This window comes from Haliotis rubra, unplaced genomic scaffold (genome assembly GCF_003918875.1).
Source record: "Haliotis rubra isolate DU_JTF1 unplaced genomic scaffold, ASM391887v1 Scf1285, whole genome shotgun sequence".
NCBI classification, from domain to species: domain Eukaryota; kingdom Metazoa; phylum Mollusca; class Gastropoda; order Lepetellida; family Haliotidae; genus Haliotis; species Haliotis rubra.
This window is the reverse complement of record NW_025765209.1, coordinates 187,052-205,735: the sequence shown is the minus strand read 5'-3', so window position 1 is coordinate 205,735 and position 18,684 is coordinate 187,052. Positions and strand designations below refer to the sequence as shown.

Genomic DNA, 18,684 nt, shown 5'->3' with positions numbered 1-18,684 from the left:
TGACACCGATATCTTTCGACTAGTATTACGCTCTAAAGATGTTTTCTTTCAGCAATCAATGGAATATTATGGCAAAAGACATAAATCAACAATGTACTTGTCAACGCGTGGTATACGCGTCATCTTGGGAATTAGCTCATAATTAAGACGAGGTGTACGTAGAATACGTTGACAAGACGAAGGAATACGTTGAGCTCAAACTTCTTTAGTTACATGACATAACAAATACACAAGACATAAATTAGGTGAGCAGAGTTCCTGCTCAACCCCAGGGCGTTTCCTACGAGCGGCATTATCCTGCTCGTGGTCGTCCCAACAGACAGTCCAAATAACGAACTCGTACTCCTTCACTGTCTAGATGTGAGCATACTAAGTATATATACAGTTTTTGACAACAATGGACAGGCGACGACTCATCAATGGACAGACAGAAAAACAATAGCACTTCCTTGACCAGTTGATGTGATGGCAGACACGGCCAAGGGGGATTACCAATGGAGGTTTTAAATGCCTTATACAATAATTAATGGGCTGACAAGTCAAGTTACAATGAGGTAGTGATAGGGATGTACAGTAGTGATTAAAAATACAGCTTAGCGTCATATATATATATTACACTAAAGTCTCACATGTCTTGAGTACATAGTTTTTAAATATTTGGACGATGGTTGTCCTGAATTAGTCCCTATAACATACTCTTTTAAACGTTGATCATTACAAAATCAACCATTTGAATACAATACCGCTCTGTAACGGCAGCAAAGGCGTATTGAGTATTGAGCTTATAAATTCTTCATGTTACTGAAGAATTACAAATTCAATTGTTAAGGGCCCTTTTGACAAAACACCAAAACTTTCAGCACTATTATTCAGTTTCAGGGAGATGCAGGAAACATGATTGTTGTGTGAAGGGAGCAACAATGAATGCCCAAAGTTTGTCAGTTTGATACATTTGGGCACATTCAAAATATTTAGTTACATTCACATCCTCAGTGAATATTCCCACAAGAGTCAATATTTTTGACTGGAGCAAGAACGTTCTGTATTTGGGGTTAATAATTGAATACCTAAATACATTAGCATTGATATCTTGCTTCTACATTGGATTCATAGTTCTGACAAGATAGGTATATTGTATCGTAGAACAGCTATAGATGATGTAATCGTCACTCTATAGGGGAAAAGTAGTAGGGGTCATGTTACTATAGTGTGAATACGTGTTACAAAAGCACACTGACAATTCTTTGAATAGGATCAATATGTTATAAACCTTAGATATAAAGTCCAAAGATGATTAATAATAATAATAATAATAATAATAATAAATCTTGTCCTTTTGATAAAGCCAATGAATTTATTTATATCATTGAATTTTCTGTCCCTTTTGACACCAATGTGATTGGCAAGATTAAGGAAAAGCATGATAAATATGCGGACCTCGCCTTTGAAATGTCTCGCTTGCATCCCAAGTACACTGTCGTCAGGCTCCCTGTTGTTCTCGGTGCCCTTGGTTTGGTACCTCCTGATCTCTTGGCGCAGATCAGGAGAGTGCCCGGGTTCTCCACCGGGAGCACAGCCCTTCTGACACTCTGGGTAATGCAGAAGGCTGCAGTGTTGGGGAGCCTTCATATTCTCCGGAAAGTTCTTGGTGGGTTCAACTAGGCAGCGTTTCCTGGGAGAAGTCCCATTCGCTGTCTGGGCTGCGTGTAGAGGGGGCAAGGGCCCTGAGCTGATGATGAGCCTTACCAGCCTGACTGTGCCAGGATCACCCGAACCCTCTCTGCTGCATACTATCTTTAATCTGTAAAACATAATAATAATAATAATAATAATAATAAGGCAAGGGCCCTGAGCTGATGATGAGCCTTACCAGCCTGACTGTGCCAGGATCACCCGAACCCTCTCTGCTGCATACAATTTTTAATCTGTAAAACATAATAATAATAATAATAATAATGAAGTATTATAATGCGCTAATCTCCACGTAACAAAGCATGCTCAAAGCGCTAACAAACATATATACATCATGATGAAAAGTCTAATTCTCAAACAAATGAGTCTTGAGGCTTGCTTTAAATGCATCAAGAGTTGGGACGTTCCTGAGGTTTAATGGCAGACAATTCCAGTTGCGTGCAGCAGGAATTTGGAATGATCGTGATCCAAAGGTTTTCATACGGAATGGAGCAATTGAAGCTGAAGTTGTTGAGCAGATCTGCGATCTCTTGCAGGTTCATACACAGCAATGAGATCGTTGAGATAGCTGGGAGCTTGATGATGGATAATTTTGTATATGAGAGTCAACTGTTTGAAATCCACCCTTTTCGTTATTTGAAGCCAGTGTAGTGATCTCAATACTGGTGATATGTGAGATTTCAAGCCGTTTTTTTGTGACGATTCTTGCGACAGTGTTTTGTATTTCTTGCAGGTTGTATATAGTTTCTTTGGAGCATCCGACGAGGTGGCTGTTGTAGTAGTCCAATCTCGAAAATATGAGAGATCTCACAAGAGCTGATGTGGCGTCAACAGTCAAAAAGGGGCGAATGGGGCCAATATTCCTTAATGGAAATAACAGATACGACAAAGATAGTTGATACGATCTGTCATAGTGAGGCTGGAATCAAGCTGAATACCCAGGTTTCTCACAACCGGTGAGAATTTGATGTCAGCTGTCTCCACCGATAGATGATCGACGCAAAGCTTTTTGAGTCTAGACGATGGACCGATGACTATAGGTTCTTTCTTCTCGTCGTTCAGCTGTAGTTTGTTAGTTGCCATCCAAGTCTTGACATCTTGAATGCATGATTCCATGTCCTGTACATCTGATTGTTGTAAATGAGGGTCCAGAGGAAGAACTTCCAACAGCTGGGAATCATCAGCGTAGAAGTGGTGTGGAACACTGTGTTCTTGTATGATGTTTCCAAGTTGACATGTTTATAGAGTAAACAGTACGGGACCAAGCACGGAACCCTGGGGAACTCCACATGTCAGTTGGATGTTCTCTTATTTGGTGGTCCCTTATCATCACACATTGTCTTCTGTCCGTCAGATAGGACTTGAACCAGGTGAGAACAGTTCCTTGTACTCCAAACTCACACCGCAAGCGTGCTAACAATCGCTGGTGATCCACCGTATCCAAAGCCGAGGAAAGATCGAGCAATACCAGGAGAAAAGCATCACCACTGTCAACAATCATGTTTAGATCGTTAAGAACACAATTCAGGGCTGTTTCTGTTCCATGTCCTGTCCTGTAAGCCGATTGGTATTTATAAAGAAGATCATTGGCAACTAAATGCTCCTGAAGTCTGAGTTTAACTGCTTTCTCAAGAAGTTTAGAAATTAATGATATACTATTCCCAAAAAGAAACGCATAGCTGTTGTGGTGTTTTAATAAATCCATTATTCAACGCATAGTTCAACACAGACGTCCCAATATGCCATACATCACTTAATGGCAACTTTTTACACAATTCCATGCATCAAAACCTGGCCACCCTGTGTCAATGTTGTGTTTTATCAAATTGACTGCATATTTTGTGAAACAAATCGCCACAAAAACCCAAATCATTTGCACGTGCAAATTATGCGATGCATGCAGTAATGCGGTGTAGACCTATAAATTCGCAGATCATTTCCAAAAATTACCATTGTAATGTTGAGTTATTTGCCGAAATCACTATGCCATGTCTTGATGCTGCAACACGAAACATCGCTATTGGTAGATTAGAGGCTTGAGAGTCACAATCGTCTGTTGCAAGACCTCTGAATGTCAGTCAGAGCACAATATCTCGACTTGTAACACGATACCACGAAACGGGCACAACGAATAACCGTCCACGCACCGGAAGACCTAGAGTTACTACAGCCGCTCAGGATCGATACATCCGGGTCCTTCATTTACGTGATCGTACCGTTACGGCTGACGGGACAGCAGCCAGGGTCCCAGGTCTTCGAAGAACATCCGGACAAACCATACGGAATAGGTTGAGTGACGGTCGGTCTGAGAGCCATCAGCGCGCCCGACGTCTCCGGTGGTGCAACAACGTTTTGGGCTGGAACTTACGAAACTGGAGGCGTATTTGGCTTAGCGATGAAACCAGGTTTCTGCTGCAAAAACGGGATGCAAGAAACGTATATAGACGTGTTCATGAACGTTACGCTCCAAACTGTGTACGTGAAGTAGATAGGGGGGAGGGGGGGGGGAGAGAGAGTGTAATGATGTGGGCAGTGATATCCGATACCAATTGGACGGATCTTATCCACGTGCAGGGGAACTTGACGGCCGTTCGGTACAGAGACGATATTCTGCAACCCCATCGCCACATGAAATCTTTCAGCAGGACAACGCTAGGCCGCATATTGCACGTGCCACACTAGATTTTCTGGCTAACAACAACGTTAATCTGCTGCCTTGGCCTTCTCGTTCACCTGATCTTAACCCCTTAGAACATCTTTGGGATGAACTGGATCAACGTCTCCGTCAGCGTCAATGTCAACCTCAAACCCTCCGGGAGCTAGCTCCATTTCTGCAGGGGGAGTGGGGAAGGATCTCCCAAGCGACTATACAGCGCCTGATCCAGTCCATGACAAGGCGTGTCAGAACTGTTATTCGTGTGCGTGGCGGACACAACATATACTGACATTTCAGTGGACCTTGGTCGAAAACGAGACCGTCATATACGTATTGCTGTCTATGATTTTATGCTCTGATGTTTCTGCATTATGAGTGTGAAAATTCCGATGTATCTGTGTTCAACAATTACATGCATATGAATAATACCACTATCACAACCGATTTCTGGCTTATGCGTTTCATTTTTGGAATAGTATACATTGGACACTGATCAGTAATTCTTCAGCAAACTTCGGTCCAAGTTAGACTTTTTCAACAATGGCTTGACCACGGCTGACTTGGAAGAGACTGGCACTTTACCTGCTTGTAAACTCCTGATTGTCACAATAGCTGCCCAGTAACCGACAGCATACAGTTTTAGCATGTGTTATGTTTGTGATTACACTTTTTCGGGTGTGGAGTCAATCTTAGATTCGAACATAGTACAGAAATCAAACTCATGCACACATAGTAACTCAACTACACACATAGTCACTCTCCTGCACACAGTCACCCTCCTAGATACAGTCACACTCCTAGACACAGTCACCTTCCTAGATACAGTCAAACTCCTAGACACAGTCACCCTCCTAGTCACAGTAACCCTCCTAGATACAGTCACCCTCCTAGTCACAGTAACCCTCCTAGATACAGTCACCCTCCTAGACACAGTCACCCTCCTAGATACAGTCACCCTCCTAGATACAGTCACCCTCCTAGACACAGTCACCCTCCTAGACACAGTAACCCTCCTAGATACAGTCACCCTCCTAGATACAGTAACCCTCCTAGATACAGTCACCCTCCTAGACACAGTCACCCTCCTAGATACAGTCACACTCCTAGACACAGTCACCCTCCTAGACACAGTAACCCTCCTAGATAGAGTTACGCTCCTAGATACATTCACACTCAAACACACAGTTCTACTCCTACAAACAGTCACACTCCTGCACATAGTAACTCTCCTGTACAAATAGTCCCACTCCTGCACATAGTCACACTCCTGCACACATAGTCACGCTACTGCATATAGTCACGTTCCTACACATAGTCCCACTCCTGCACACAGTCACACTCCTGCACACAGTCACGCTTCTGCACACAGTCACACTCCTGCACATAGTCACTTCCCTGTAGACATAGTCACACTCCTGTACAGGTAGACACGCTCCTGTACACATAGTCACTCTCCTGTACACATAGTCACTCTCCTGCACATAGTAACTCTCCTGTACACATAGTCACTCTCCTGTACACATAGTCACTCTCCTGTACACATAGTCACTCTCCTGCACATAGTCACTCTCCTGTACACATAGTCACTCTCCTGTACACATAGTAACTCTCCTGTACACATAGTAACTCTCCTGTACACATAGTCACGTTCCTGTACACATAGTCACTCTCCTGTACACATAGTCACTCTCCTGTACACATAGTCACTCTCCTGTACACATAGTGACTCTCCTGTACACATAGTCACTCTCCTGTACACATAGTGACTCTCCTGTACACACAGTCACGCTCCTGCACACAGTCACGCTCCTGCACACACAATCACTCACTACATAATGACACCCCTGCACAGAGTCACGCTCCTGCACATGGTGACTCCTCCTGTGTCACTTCTACATACAGTCACTCTCCTGTACACATAGTCACACTCCTACACACAGTCACACTCCTGTACACATAGTCACTCTCCTGTACACATAGTCACTCTTCTGGACATAGTAACTCTTCTGTACACATAGTCACTCTCCTGTACACATAGTCACTCTCCCGTACATAGTCACTCTCCTGTACACAAAGTCACTCTCCTGTACAAATAGTAACTCTCTTGTACACATAGTAACTCTCCTGTACACATTGTCACGCTCCTGTACACATAGTCACACTCCTGCACATAGGCACTCTCCTGTACACATAGTAACTCCCTGCACATAGTCACGCTCCTGTACACAAAGTCACTCTCCTGTACATGGTCACTCCCCTGTACACACAGTCACACTCCTGCACATAGTCACACTCATGCACACCTAGTCACACTCCTGTACAGATAGTCACACTACTGTACACATAGTCACTCTCCTGTACACATAGTCACTCTTCTGCACATAGTAACTCTCCTGTACACATAGTCACTCTCCTGTACACATAGTCACTCTCCTGCACATAGTCACTCTCCTGTACACAAAGTCACTCTCCTGTACACATAGTAACTCTCTTGTACACATAGTAACTCTCCTGCACATAGTCACACTCCTGTACACATAGTCACGCTCCTCCACATAGTCACACTCCTGCACACATTCACTCTCCTGCACATAGTCACGCTCCTGCACACATGGTCACCTCCTGCACACAGTCACACTCGTGCACATAGTCACTCTCCTGTACACATGGTCACGCTCCTGCACACAGTCACACTCCTGCACATAGTCACTCTCCTGCACACAGTCACTCTCCTGCACATAGTCACTCTCCTGCACACAGTCACACTCCTACACATAGTCACACGCCTGCACTCTGTCACACTCCTGCACACAGTCACACTCCTGCACATAGTCACACTCCTACACACATTAACACTCCTGCGCATAGTCACTCTCCTGTACACATGGTCAACTCCTGCACACATAGTCACGCTTCTACACACAGTCACGCTCCTACACACAGTCACACTCCTGAACATAGTCACTCTCCTGTACACATAATTACACTCCTGCTCACATAGTCACACTCCTGCACATAGTGACACTCCTACACACACTCACGCTCCTGCACGTAGTCTCTCTCCTGTACACATAGTGACTCTCCTGAACACATAGTGACTCTCCTGTACACACAGTCACACTTCTGCACATAGTCACGCTGCTGCACGCACAATCACTCACCACATAATGACACCCCTGCACAGAGTCACACTCCTGCACATAGTCACACTCCTACACACACTCACGCTCCTGCACATAGTCACTCTCCTGTACACATAGTCACTCTCCTGTACACATAGTCACTCTCCTGTACACACAGTCATACTCCTGCACATAGTCACACTCCTGTACAGATAGTCACGCTCCTGCACACATAGTCACACTCCTGTAAACATAGTCACACTCCTGCACAGATAGTCACGCTCCTGTACACATAGTCACACTCCTACACACACTCACACTCCTGCATATAGTCACTCTCCTGTACACATAGTCTCTCTCCTGTACACATAGTGACTCTCCTGTACACACAGTCACACTCCTGCACACCGTCACACTCCTGCACGCACAATCACTCACCACATAATCACACTCCTGCGCTGTGTCACACTCCTGCACATAGTGACACTCCTACATACAGTCACACTCCGGTACACATAGTCACACTCCTGTACAGATAGTCACGCTCCTGTACACATAGTCACTCTCATGTACACATAGTCACTCTTCTGCACATAGCAACTGTCCTGTACACATAGTCACTCTCCTGTACTCATAGTAACTCTTCAGTACACATAGTAACTCTCCTGTACACATAGTCACTCTCCTGTACAAATAGTCACTCTCCTGAACACAGTCACACTCCTACACATAGTCACACTCGTGCACATAGTCACTCTGCTGTACACATAGTCACGTTCCTACACACAGTCACACTCCTACACACAGTCACACTCGTGCACATAGTCACACTGCTGCTCCTAGTCACTCTCCTGTACACATAGTCACACTCCTACACATAGTCACACTCCTGCACATAGTCACGCTCCTGTACACATAGTCACACTCCTGCACATAGTCACACTCGTGCACATAGTCACACTCCTGCACAAAGTCACTCTCCTGTACACAAAGTCACTCTCCTGCACACATAGTAACTCTCTTGTACACATAGTAACTCTCCTGTACACATAGTCACGCTCCTGTACACATAGTCACACTCCTGCACATAGTCACTCTCCTGTACACATAGTCACTCTCCTGCACATAGTCACTCTCCTGTACACATAGTCACTCTCCTGCACACATAGTAACTCTCCTGTACACATAGTAACTCTCCTGTACACATAGTCACGCTCCTGCACACATAGTCACACTCCTGCACATAGTCACTCTCCTGTACACATAGTCACTCTCCTGCACATAGTCACTCTCCTGTTCACATAGTAACTCTCCTGCACATAGTCACTCTCCTGTACACATAGTCACCCTCCTGCAGATAGTCACTCTCCTGTACACATAGTCACGCTCCTGTACACATAGTCACAATCCTGCACATAGTCACACTCCTGCACATAGTCACGCTCCTGTACACATAGTCACACTCCTGCAGATAGTCACTCTCCTGTACACATAGTCACTCTCCTGCACATAGTCACTCTCCTGTTCACATAGTCACCCTCCTGTACACATAGTCACACTCCTGTTCACATAGTAACTCTCCTGTACACATAGTCACGCTCCTGTACACATAGTCACACTCCTGCACATAGTCACTCTCCTGTACACATAGTCACTCTCCTGCACACATAGTAACTCTCTTGTACACATAGTAACTCTCCTGTACATAGTCACGCTCCTGTACACAAAGTCACTCTCCTGTACACATAGTAACTCTCTTGTACACATAGTAACTGTCCTGTACACATAGTCACGCTCCTGTACACATAGTAACTCTCCTGTACACATAGTCACGCTCCTGTACACATAGTCACACTCCTGCACATAGTCACTCTCCAGTACACATAGTCACACTCCTGCACATAGTCACTCTCCTGTACACATAGTCACTCTCCTGTACACATAGTAACTCTCCTGTACACATAGTCACGCTCCTGTACACATAGTCACACTCCTGCACATAGTCACTCTCCTGTACACATAGTCACACACCTACACATAGTCACACTCCTGCACATAGTCACACTCCTGTACACATAGTCACCCTCCTGTACACAAAGTCACTCTCCTGCACACATAGTAACTCTCTTGTACACATAGTAACTCTCCTGTACACATAGTCACGCTCCTGTACACATAGTCACACTCCTACACATAGTCACACTCCTGCACATAGTCACACTCCTGCACATAGTCACTTTCCTGTACACAAAGTCACTCACCTGCACACATAGTAACTCTCTTGTACACATAGTAACTCTCCTGTACACATAGTCACGCTCTTGTAGACATAGTCACACTCCTGCACATAGTCACTCTCCTGTACACATAGTCACGCTCCTGTACAGATAGTCACACTCTTGCACATAGTCACTCTCCTGCACATAGTCACTCTCCTGTACACAAAGTCACTCTTGTGTACACATAGTAACTCTCTTGTACACACAGTAACTCTCCTGTACACATAGTCACGCTCCTGTACACATAGTCACTCTTCTGTACATAGTCACTCTCCTGTACACATAGTCACTCTCCTGTTCACATAGTAACTCTCCTGTACACATAGTCACGCTCCTGTAGACATAGTCACACTCCTGCACATAGTCACTCTCCTGTACACATAGTCACTCTCCTGCACATAGTCACTCTCCTGTACACAAAGTCACTCTTCCGTACACATAGTAACTCTCTTGTACACATAGTCACTCTCCTGTACACATAGTCACGCTCCTGTACACATAGTCACTCTCCTGTACATAGTCACTCTCCTGTACACATAGTCACTCTCCTGTTCACATAGTAACTCTCCTGTACACATAGTCACGCTCCTGTACACATAGTCACACACCTGCACATAGTCACTCTCCTGTACACATAGTCACAATCCTGTTCACATAGTAACTCTCCTTTACACATAGTCACGCTCCTGTAGACATAGTCACACTCCTGCACATAGTCACCCTCCTGTACACATAGTCACTCTCCTGTACACATAGTAACTCTCTTGTACACATAGTAACTCTCCTGTACACATAGTCACGCTCCTGTACACACAGTCACACTCCTGTTCACATAGTCACTCTCCTGTACACATAGTCACTGTCCTGTACACATAGTCACGATCCTACACACAGTCACATTCCTGTACATAGTCACTCTCCTGTACACACAGTCACACTCCTGCACATAGTCACACTCCTAAACATAGTCACACTCCTGTACAGATAGTCACGCTCCTGCACACATAGTCACACTCCTGTAAACATAGTCACACTCCTGCACAGATAGTCACGCTCCTGTACACATAGTCACACTCCTACACACACTCACACTCCTGCACATAGTCACTCTCCTGTACACATAGTCACTCTCCTGTACACATAGTGACTCTCCTGTACACACAGTCACACTCCTGCACACAGTCACACTCCTGCACGCACAAACACTCACCACATAATCACACTCCTGCACAGAGTCACACTCCTGCACATAGTGACACTCCTACATACAGTCACACTCCTGTACACATAGTCACACTCCTGTACACATAGTCACGCTCCTGTACACATAGTCACTCTCCTGTACACATAGTCACTCTTCTGCACATAGTCACTCTCCTGTACACATAGTCACTCTCCTGTACACATAGTCACTCTTCTGTACACATAGTCACTCTCCTGTACACATAGTCACTCTCCTGTACACATAGTCACTCTCCTGCACATAGTAACTCTCCTGTACACATAGTCACCCTCCTGTACACAGTCACGCTCCTGTACACATAGTCACACTCCTGCACATAGTCACTCTCCTGTACACATAGTCACTCTCCTGTACAGTCACACTCCTGCACATAGTCACTCCTGTACACATAGTCACTCTCCTACACATAGTAACTCTCCTGTACACACAGTCACCTCTCCTGTCACACACATAGTCACGCTCCTGTACACATAGTCAGTCACGCTCCTGTACACATAGTCACTCTCCTGTACACATAGTCACTCTCCTGTTCACATAGTAACTCTCCTGTACACATAGTCACGCTCCTGTACACATAGTCACACTCCTGCACATAGTCACTCTCCTGTACACATAGTCACACTCCTGTTCACATAGTCACTCTCCTGTACACATAGTCACGCTCCTGTACACATAGTCACACTCCTGCACATAGTCACCCTCCTGTACACATAGTCACTCTCCTGTTCACATAGTAACTCTCCTGTACACATAGTCACTCTCCTGTACACATAGTCACACTCCTGTTCACATAGTCACTCTCCTGTACACATAGTCACTGTCCTGTACACATAGTCACGCTCCTACACACAGTCACATTCCTGTACATAGTCACTGTCCTGTACACATAGTCACGCTCCTACACACAGTCACATTCCTGTACATAGTCACTCTCCTGTACACACAGTCATACTCCTGCACATAGTCACACTCCTAAACATAGTCACACTCCTGTACAGATAGTCACGCTCCTGCACACATAGTCACACTCCTGTAAACATAGTCACACTCCTGCACAGATAGTCACGCTCCTGGACATATACATGTGTAGTCACACTCCTACACACACTCACACTCCTGCACATAGTCACTCTCCTGTACGCATAATCACTCTCCTGTACACATAGTGACTCTCCTGTACACACTCTCCTGTCACATAGTCACTCCTGCACACAGTCACACTCCTGCACGCACAAACACTCACTGCACATAATCACACTCCTGCACAGAGTCACACCTGCACACATAGTGACACTCCTACACACAGTCACTCTCCTGTACACATAGTCACACTCCTGTACACATAGTCACGCTCCTGTACACATAGTCACTCTCCTGTACACATAGTCACTCTCCTGCACATAGTAACTCTCCTGTACACATAGTCACTCTTCTGTACACATAGTAACTCTCTGTACACATAGTAACTCTCCTGTACACATAGTCACTCTCCTGTACACATAGTCACTCTCCTGTACACATAGTCACAATCCTGTTCACATAGTAACTCTCCTTTACACATAGTCACGCTCCTGTACACATAGTCACACTCCTGCACATAGTCACCCTCCTGTACACATAGTCACTCTCCTGTTCACATAGTAACTCTCCTGTACACATAGTCACGCTCCTGTACACATAGTCACACTCCTGCACATAGTCACTCTCCTGTACACATAGTAACTCTCTTGTACACATAGTAACTCTCCTGTACACATAGTCACGCTCCTGTACACATAGTCACACTCCTGTTCACATAGTCACTCTCCTGTACACATAGTCACTGTCCTGTACACATAGTCACGCTCCTACACACAGTCACATTCCTGTACATAGTCACTCTCCTGTACACACAGTCACACTCCTGCACATAGTCACACTCCTAAACATAGTCACACTCCTGTACAGATAGTCACACTCCTGCACACATAGTCACACTCCTGTACACATAGTCACACTCCTGTACAGATAGTCACACTCCTGCACACATAGTCACACTCCTGTAAACATAGTCACACTCCTGCACAGATAGTCACGCTCCTGGACATATAGTCACACTCCTACACACACTCACACTCCTGCACATAGTCACTCTCCTGTACGCATAATCACTCTCCTGTACACATAGTGACTCTCCTGTACACACACTCACACTCCTGCACACCTGTCACACTCCTGCACGCACAAACACTCACCACATAATCACACTCCTGCACAGAGTCACACTCCTGCACATAGTGACACTCCTACATACAGTCACTCTCCTGTACACATAGTCACACTCCTGTACACATAGTCACGCTCCTGTACACATAGTCACGCTCCTGTACACATAGTCACTCTTCTGCACATAGTAACTCTCCTGTACACATAGTCACTCTTCTGTACACATAGTAACTCTCCTGTACACATAGTAACTCTCCTGTACACATAGTCACTCTCCTGTACACATAGTCACTCTCCTGAACACAGTCACACTCCTACACATAGTCACACTCGTGCACATAGTCACTCTGCTGTACACATAGTCACGTTCCTACACACAGTCACACTCCTACACACAGTCACACTCGTGCACATAGTCACACTGCTGCTCCTAGTCACATTCCTGTACACACAGTCACTCTTATGTACATAGTCACTCTCCTGTACACATAGTCACTCTCCTGTACACATAATCACGCTCCTACACACAGTCACACTCCTGCACATATTCACTCTCCTGTACACATATTCACTCTCCTGTACACACAGACATACTCCTACATACAGTCACACTCCTGCACGCAGAATCACTCACCACATAATCACACCCCTGCACAGAGTCACACTCCTACACACATAGTCACACTCCTGTACAGATAGTCACGCTACTGTACACATAGTCACTCTCCTGTACACATAGTCACTCTCCTGCACATAGTCACTCTCCTGTACACACATAGTCACTCTCCTGTACACATAGTAACTCTCCTGTACACATAGTCACTCTCCTGTACACATAGTCACTCTCCTGTACACATAGTCACTCTCCTGTACACATAGTCACTCTCCTGCACATAGTCACTCTCCTGTACACAAAGTCACTCTCCTGTACACAAAGTAACTCTCTTGTACACATAGTAACTCTTCTGTACACATAGTCACACTCCTGTACACATAGTCACACTCCTGCACATAGTCACTCTCCTGTACACATAGTAACTCTCTTGTACACATAGTCACTCTCCTGTACATATAGTCAGTCTCCTGCACATAGTCACTCTCCTGTACACAAAGTCACTCTCCTGTACACATAGTAACTCTCTTGTACACATAGTAACTCTTCTGTACACATAGTCACACTCCTGTACACATAGTCACACATAGTCACACTCCTGCACATAGTCACTCTCCTGCACATAGTCACTCTTCTGTACACATAGTCACTCTCCTGTACACAAATTCACACTCCTGCACATAGTCACGCTCCTGCACATAGTCACACTCCTGCACATAGTCACTCTCCTGTACACAAAGTCACTCTCCTGCACACATAGTAACTCTCTTGTACAGATAGTAACTCTCCTGTACACATAGTAACCCTCCTTTACACATAGTCACTCTCCTGCACACAGTCACTCTCCTGCACATAGTCACACTCCTGTACACATAGTCACTCTCCTGTACACATAGTCACACTCCTGTACACATAGTCACTCTCCTGTACACATAGTCACTCTCCTGTACACATAGTCACTCTCCTGTACACATAGTCACTCTCCTGTACACATAGTCACTCTCCTGTACACATAGTCACACTCCTGTACACATAGTCACTCTCCTGCACATAGTCACTCCTGTACACATAGTCACACTCCTGCACATAGTCACTCTCCTGTACACATAGTCACTCTCCTGTTCACATAGTAACTCTCCTGTACACATAGTCAATCTCCTGTACACATAATCACGCTCCTACACACAGTCACACTCCTGCACATATTCACTCTCCTGTACACATATTCACTCTCCTGTACACACAGACATACTCCTACATACAGTCACACTCCTGCACGCACAATCACTCACCACATAATGACACCCCTGCACAGAGTCACACTCCTGCACATAGTGACACTCCTACATACAGTCACACTCCTGCACAAAGTGACGCTCCTACATACAGTCACTCTCCTGCACAGAGTCACGCTCCTACACAAAGTCACACTCCTGAACGCTATCATACTCCTGAACACATTGACGCTCTTACTCACAGTCACTCTCCTGAACACAGTCACGCTCCTACACACAGTCACGCTCCTGAACGCACAGTCACTCTCCTGTACACACAGTCACACTCCTGAACACATTGACGCTCTTACACACAGTCACACTCCTGAACACAGTCACGCTCCTGAACGCATAGTCACTCTCCTGTACACACAGTCACACTCCTGCACACAGTCACACTGCTGAACACATTGACGCTCTTACACACAGTCACTCTCCTGAACACAGTCACACTCCTTAACACACAGTCACACTCCTGCACACAGTCACACTCATGAACACTATCACGCTCCTACACACAGTCACACTCCTACTCACAGTCACGCTACTTCCCACACACTTTAAGGCTCCTGTACATGGTCAGGCTCATATTATATATAGTAACGCTCCCGCACACATAGTTACGCTCCTACACACAGTCACGCTCCTAGACACACAGTCACACTCCTGCACTTATAGGCATACCCCTACACACAGTGACTCTCCCAAACTCATGGTCACGCTCTTGCAGACATAGTCACTCTCCTACACACAGTCCCACTCCTGTCATTCAGAGTTCTGCAAACAGCTGAAAGTTGTATGGGGGATGGTGGACTGTTTGTGTCGATATGTCATTCAGAGTTCTGCAAACAGCTGAAAGTTGTATGGGGGATGGTGGACTGTTTGTGTCGATATGTCATTCAGAGTTCTGCAAACAGCTGAAAGCTGTATGAGGGATGGTGGACTGTTTGTGTCGATATGTCATTCAGAATTCTGCAAACAGCCTCACCACCACTGTCACATAGCGTCCTTGGGACCTGGTCTAACTACCACTTGCACAAAGGGTCCTGGGGACCTCGCCTACCCTCACCTGTTACATATTTTCCTGAATGGCATTAAACAGGAAAACTTGCATATTATCTACGTAAATGTTGAGCCAATTATCCGGTTTTGATGAAAAGATAACATAAAGCCTGGTCAAGCTTGACGTGCAAAGTAGCATAAATGTACATGTTACTTTCCAGGTTCAGACTTTCTTTACCAGGAAAAACGCTTTTTGTCAAGCAATAAAAGCTCCTTCTATGAATGGTCTGGGGCTTCACAAATACATTTTACGTCGTGTGTTAGGACTGTTACCTTAGGACCCAGTTTGAGAGTCCCAAACATCCACAAAGAGAATAACCTAAGAGAATATCCCTGTCGTGTACTTACATTTGGTTGTTTGTTGTTTAACGCCGCACTCAGCAATATTCCAGCTATATGACGTCGATCTGTAAATAATCGCGTCTGGACCAGACAATCCAGTGATCAAAATCACGAGAATCACGAGTAATTGGGATGCGATGACATGTGTCAACCAAGTCAGCAAGCCTAACCGCCCGATTCAGTCAGTCACCTCTTACGGCAAGCCTGGGTTACTGAAGATCACTTCTAACCCGGTTCTTCACGGGTATCGTGATCTCACTCTACAGAAAGGCTTTACAAGGGAATACATTACTTCAGGAAGGATTCCTGTCCAGTTCTGTCCAGACTCATAGCCTGTAATCCACATATCCCGCCGAGGAGCACGAACCACATCACCAACATGATGAGACTTTCCAGAAATGTCTCTGTGTTTACGAATACCTTTCTATTTTATAATCCACATATATTGTGCTTCTCTGTAAAAAGCAGACTGTTGTAGTTTGCCTGAATATTGGTGATTGATGTTCAGAAACACACACACGCAGGCACGCACGCACTTACACTCGCACACACACACACGCTGCCTGTAGTTTGTTCAGTAAACTGTCGTACAAAAGAAAGTACGCTTTTGAGGACGGCTAAAACAAACAACACATAAACTACCGGGCAAAAGAAAGTTGTCACAGACTCCACTTGACCAAAAATACAAACAAAGACGTATATCAGATTTATGGTTATTATTTCACAAACAGAAATCATTTACCAATAATTTGACTAAAAATTCAAATACTTGTCGTGCGTTTGCCGCAATTCATTAAGAAAGAGTCAAGGGAAAAAATTACAAAAAATACACAAATCAGAGTTCATTCTCATTCGTCTCGGTGGCGTCCCAGCCTACTGACATTTAGAAAAGGTTTGTAATTTATGGGTCAAATCCAATTTTCAAGAGCATAATTTCACGTGCCTGGCAATTTACAATGTATGGCCGAGATGCTGGACGCGGCGGTTTTAGACAGTACCACCATTGTACAATGGATTCCTTCTGTCGTTAGAGCGTCCTGACAAGAGTCTCTTCAGGGCTATCTTTGTTTGATTTCGTTCAAGTTTTGTAACACGATTCTTTGCCGGTGTCGAAAAGAGGTCAATGTATATTATGGCACTTCCCCATCGAACAAAGGTTAGCGGTTGAGTGGTAGTTAGTGATATCAGGACGGAGGAAATTTCAGTTGGGATTGCAAATTGCGCACAAATATAATCCAAGCCTTCAACGCATCGATATGGGACCAGTACATCGAACTAGTACATTAGACAAGTACATTAAACTAGTAAATTAGACAAGTACATAAAACTAGTACATTTGACAACAACGTCAGAGCAGTACATCAGACTAGTACATCAAACTAGTACATCAGACAAGTACATTAAACAGGTACATCAAACTAGTACATCAGACAAGTACATTAAACTAATACATCAGACAGGGCATTAAACCAGTACATCAGACCAGTACATCAGACAAGTACATTAAACTAATACATCAGACAGGGCATGAAATCAGTACATCAGACTAGTACTGTGATCAGTACATTAAACTAGTACATCAGACCAGTAAGTCAAACCAGTACATTAGACCAGTACATCAGGGCAGAACACCAGACTAGTACACCAGGCTAGTACATCAGACTAGTACATCAGACTAGTACATCAGACTAGTACTAAGATCAGTACATTAAACTAGTACATCAGACCAGCAAGTCAAACTAGTACATTAGACCTGTACATCAGGACCCGGTTGTATCAAACTTTAATGAAGCATCTTCCTGGAAAATTACACAGAAATGTAGAGTATTAAATGTCAATCTCATGGTATAAACTCAGTTGGAAAAGTAGACACTGCTGAATGTTACTCCTAATTTTGTTCTGCGTTAAAAACAGTAAATCTCCCTGCTTTTTATCGTGCACTGATGAAAGTACTGTGCTACTATATTTTCAATCTGGCATCTTTACGGAAAGTGTGAGCGAACAAAATTCTGCCTGATACCTGAATGACATAGGTATGTATTAAATTAGTTTGTGTGCTTATGTATAACGTTATTCACTCAATCTTAAAAGTGACTCGCAATATGTGTTGAAAATGGATTTTCCCCTATGACGTCAAATGGCTACATAAAGGTCACACAAAAATCAGATTTTATACTGTGCAGCATTTTCTCAATT

The 18,684-nt window shown here is 44.6% G+C and overlaps 1 protein-coding gene across 1 annotated transcript; it reads right to left on the bottom strand.

Moving 5' to 3' along the window:
• Nucleotides 1–5,653: 5,653 nt before the first annotated feature.
• LOC124266873 lies at nucleotides 5,654–16,869 on the bottom strand. The gene is made up of 11 exons (XM_046701681.1): nucleotides 16,781–16,869; nucleotides 15,464–15,521; nucleotides 15,288–15,353; nucleotides 13,832–13,864; nucleotides 13,227–13,277; nucleotides 10,960–11,010; nucleotides 9,846–9,905; nucleotides 8,798–8,839; nucleotides 7,909–7,959; nucleotides 7,003–7,098; nucleotides 5,654–5,743 (listed from the first exon to the last, which is right to left on the bottom strand). The coding sequence occupies exons 1-11, from the start codon at nucleotides 16,867–16,869 to the stop codon at nucleotides 5,654–5,656; spliced, it is 687 nt and encodes a 228-aa protein (XP_046557637.1).
• Between the last annotated feature and the right edge of the window lie 1,815 nt (nucleotides 16,870–18,684).

Excerpts from the sequence above, each read along its gene's own strand:
- LOC124266873 (XM_046701681.1), bottom strand. The coding sequence starts at position 16,869 with ATGTTGGTGATGTGGTTCGTGCTCCTCGGCGGGATATGTGGATTACAG. Across the intron at positions 9,906-10,959 it reads TGCAGGAGTGTGATTATGTG|GAGAGTGACTATGTGCAGGA; the intron begins GTGAGTGTTTGT and ends CTTTGTGTACAG. Across the intron at positions 7,960-8,797 it reads GTGACTATGTGTACAGGAGA|GAGTGTCACTATGTGCAGGA; the intron begins GTGACTATGTGC and ends GACTGTATGTAG.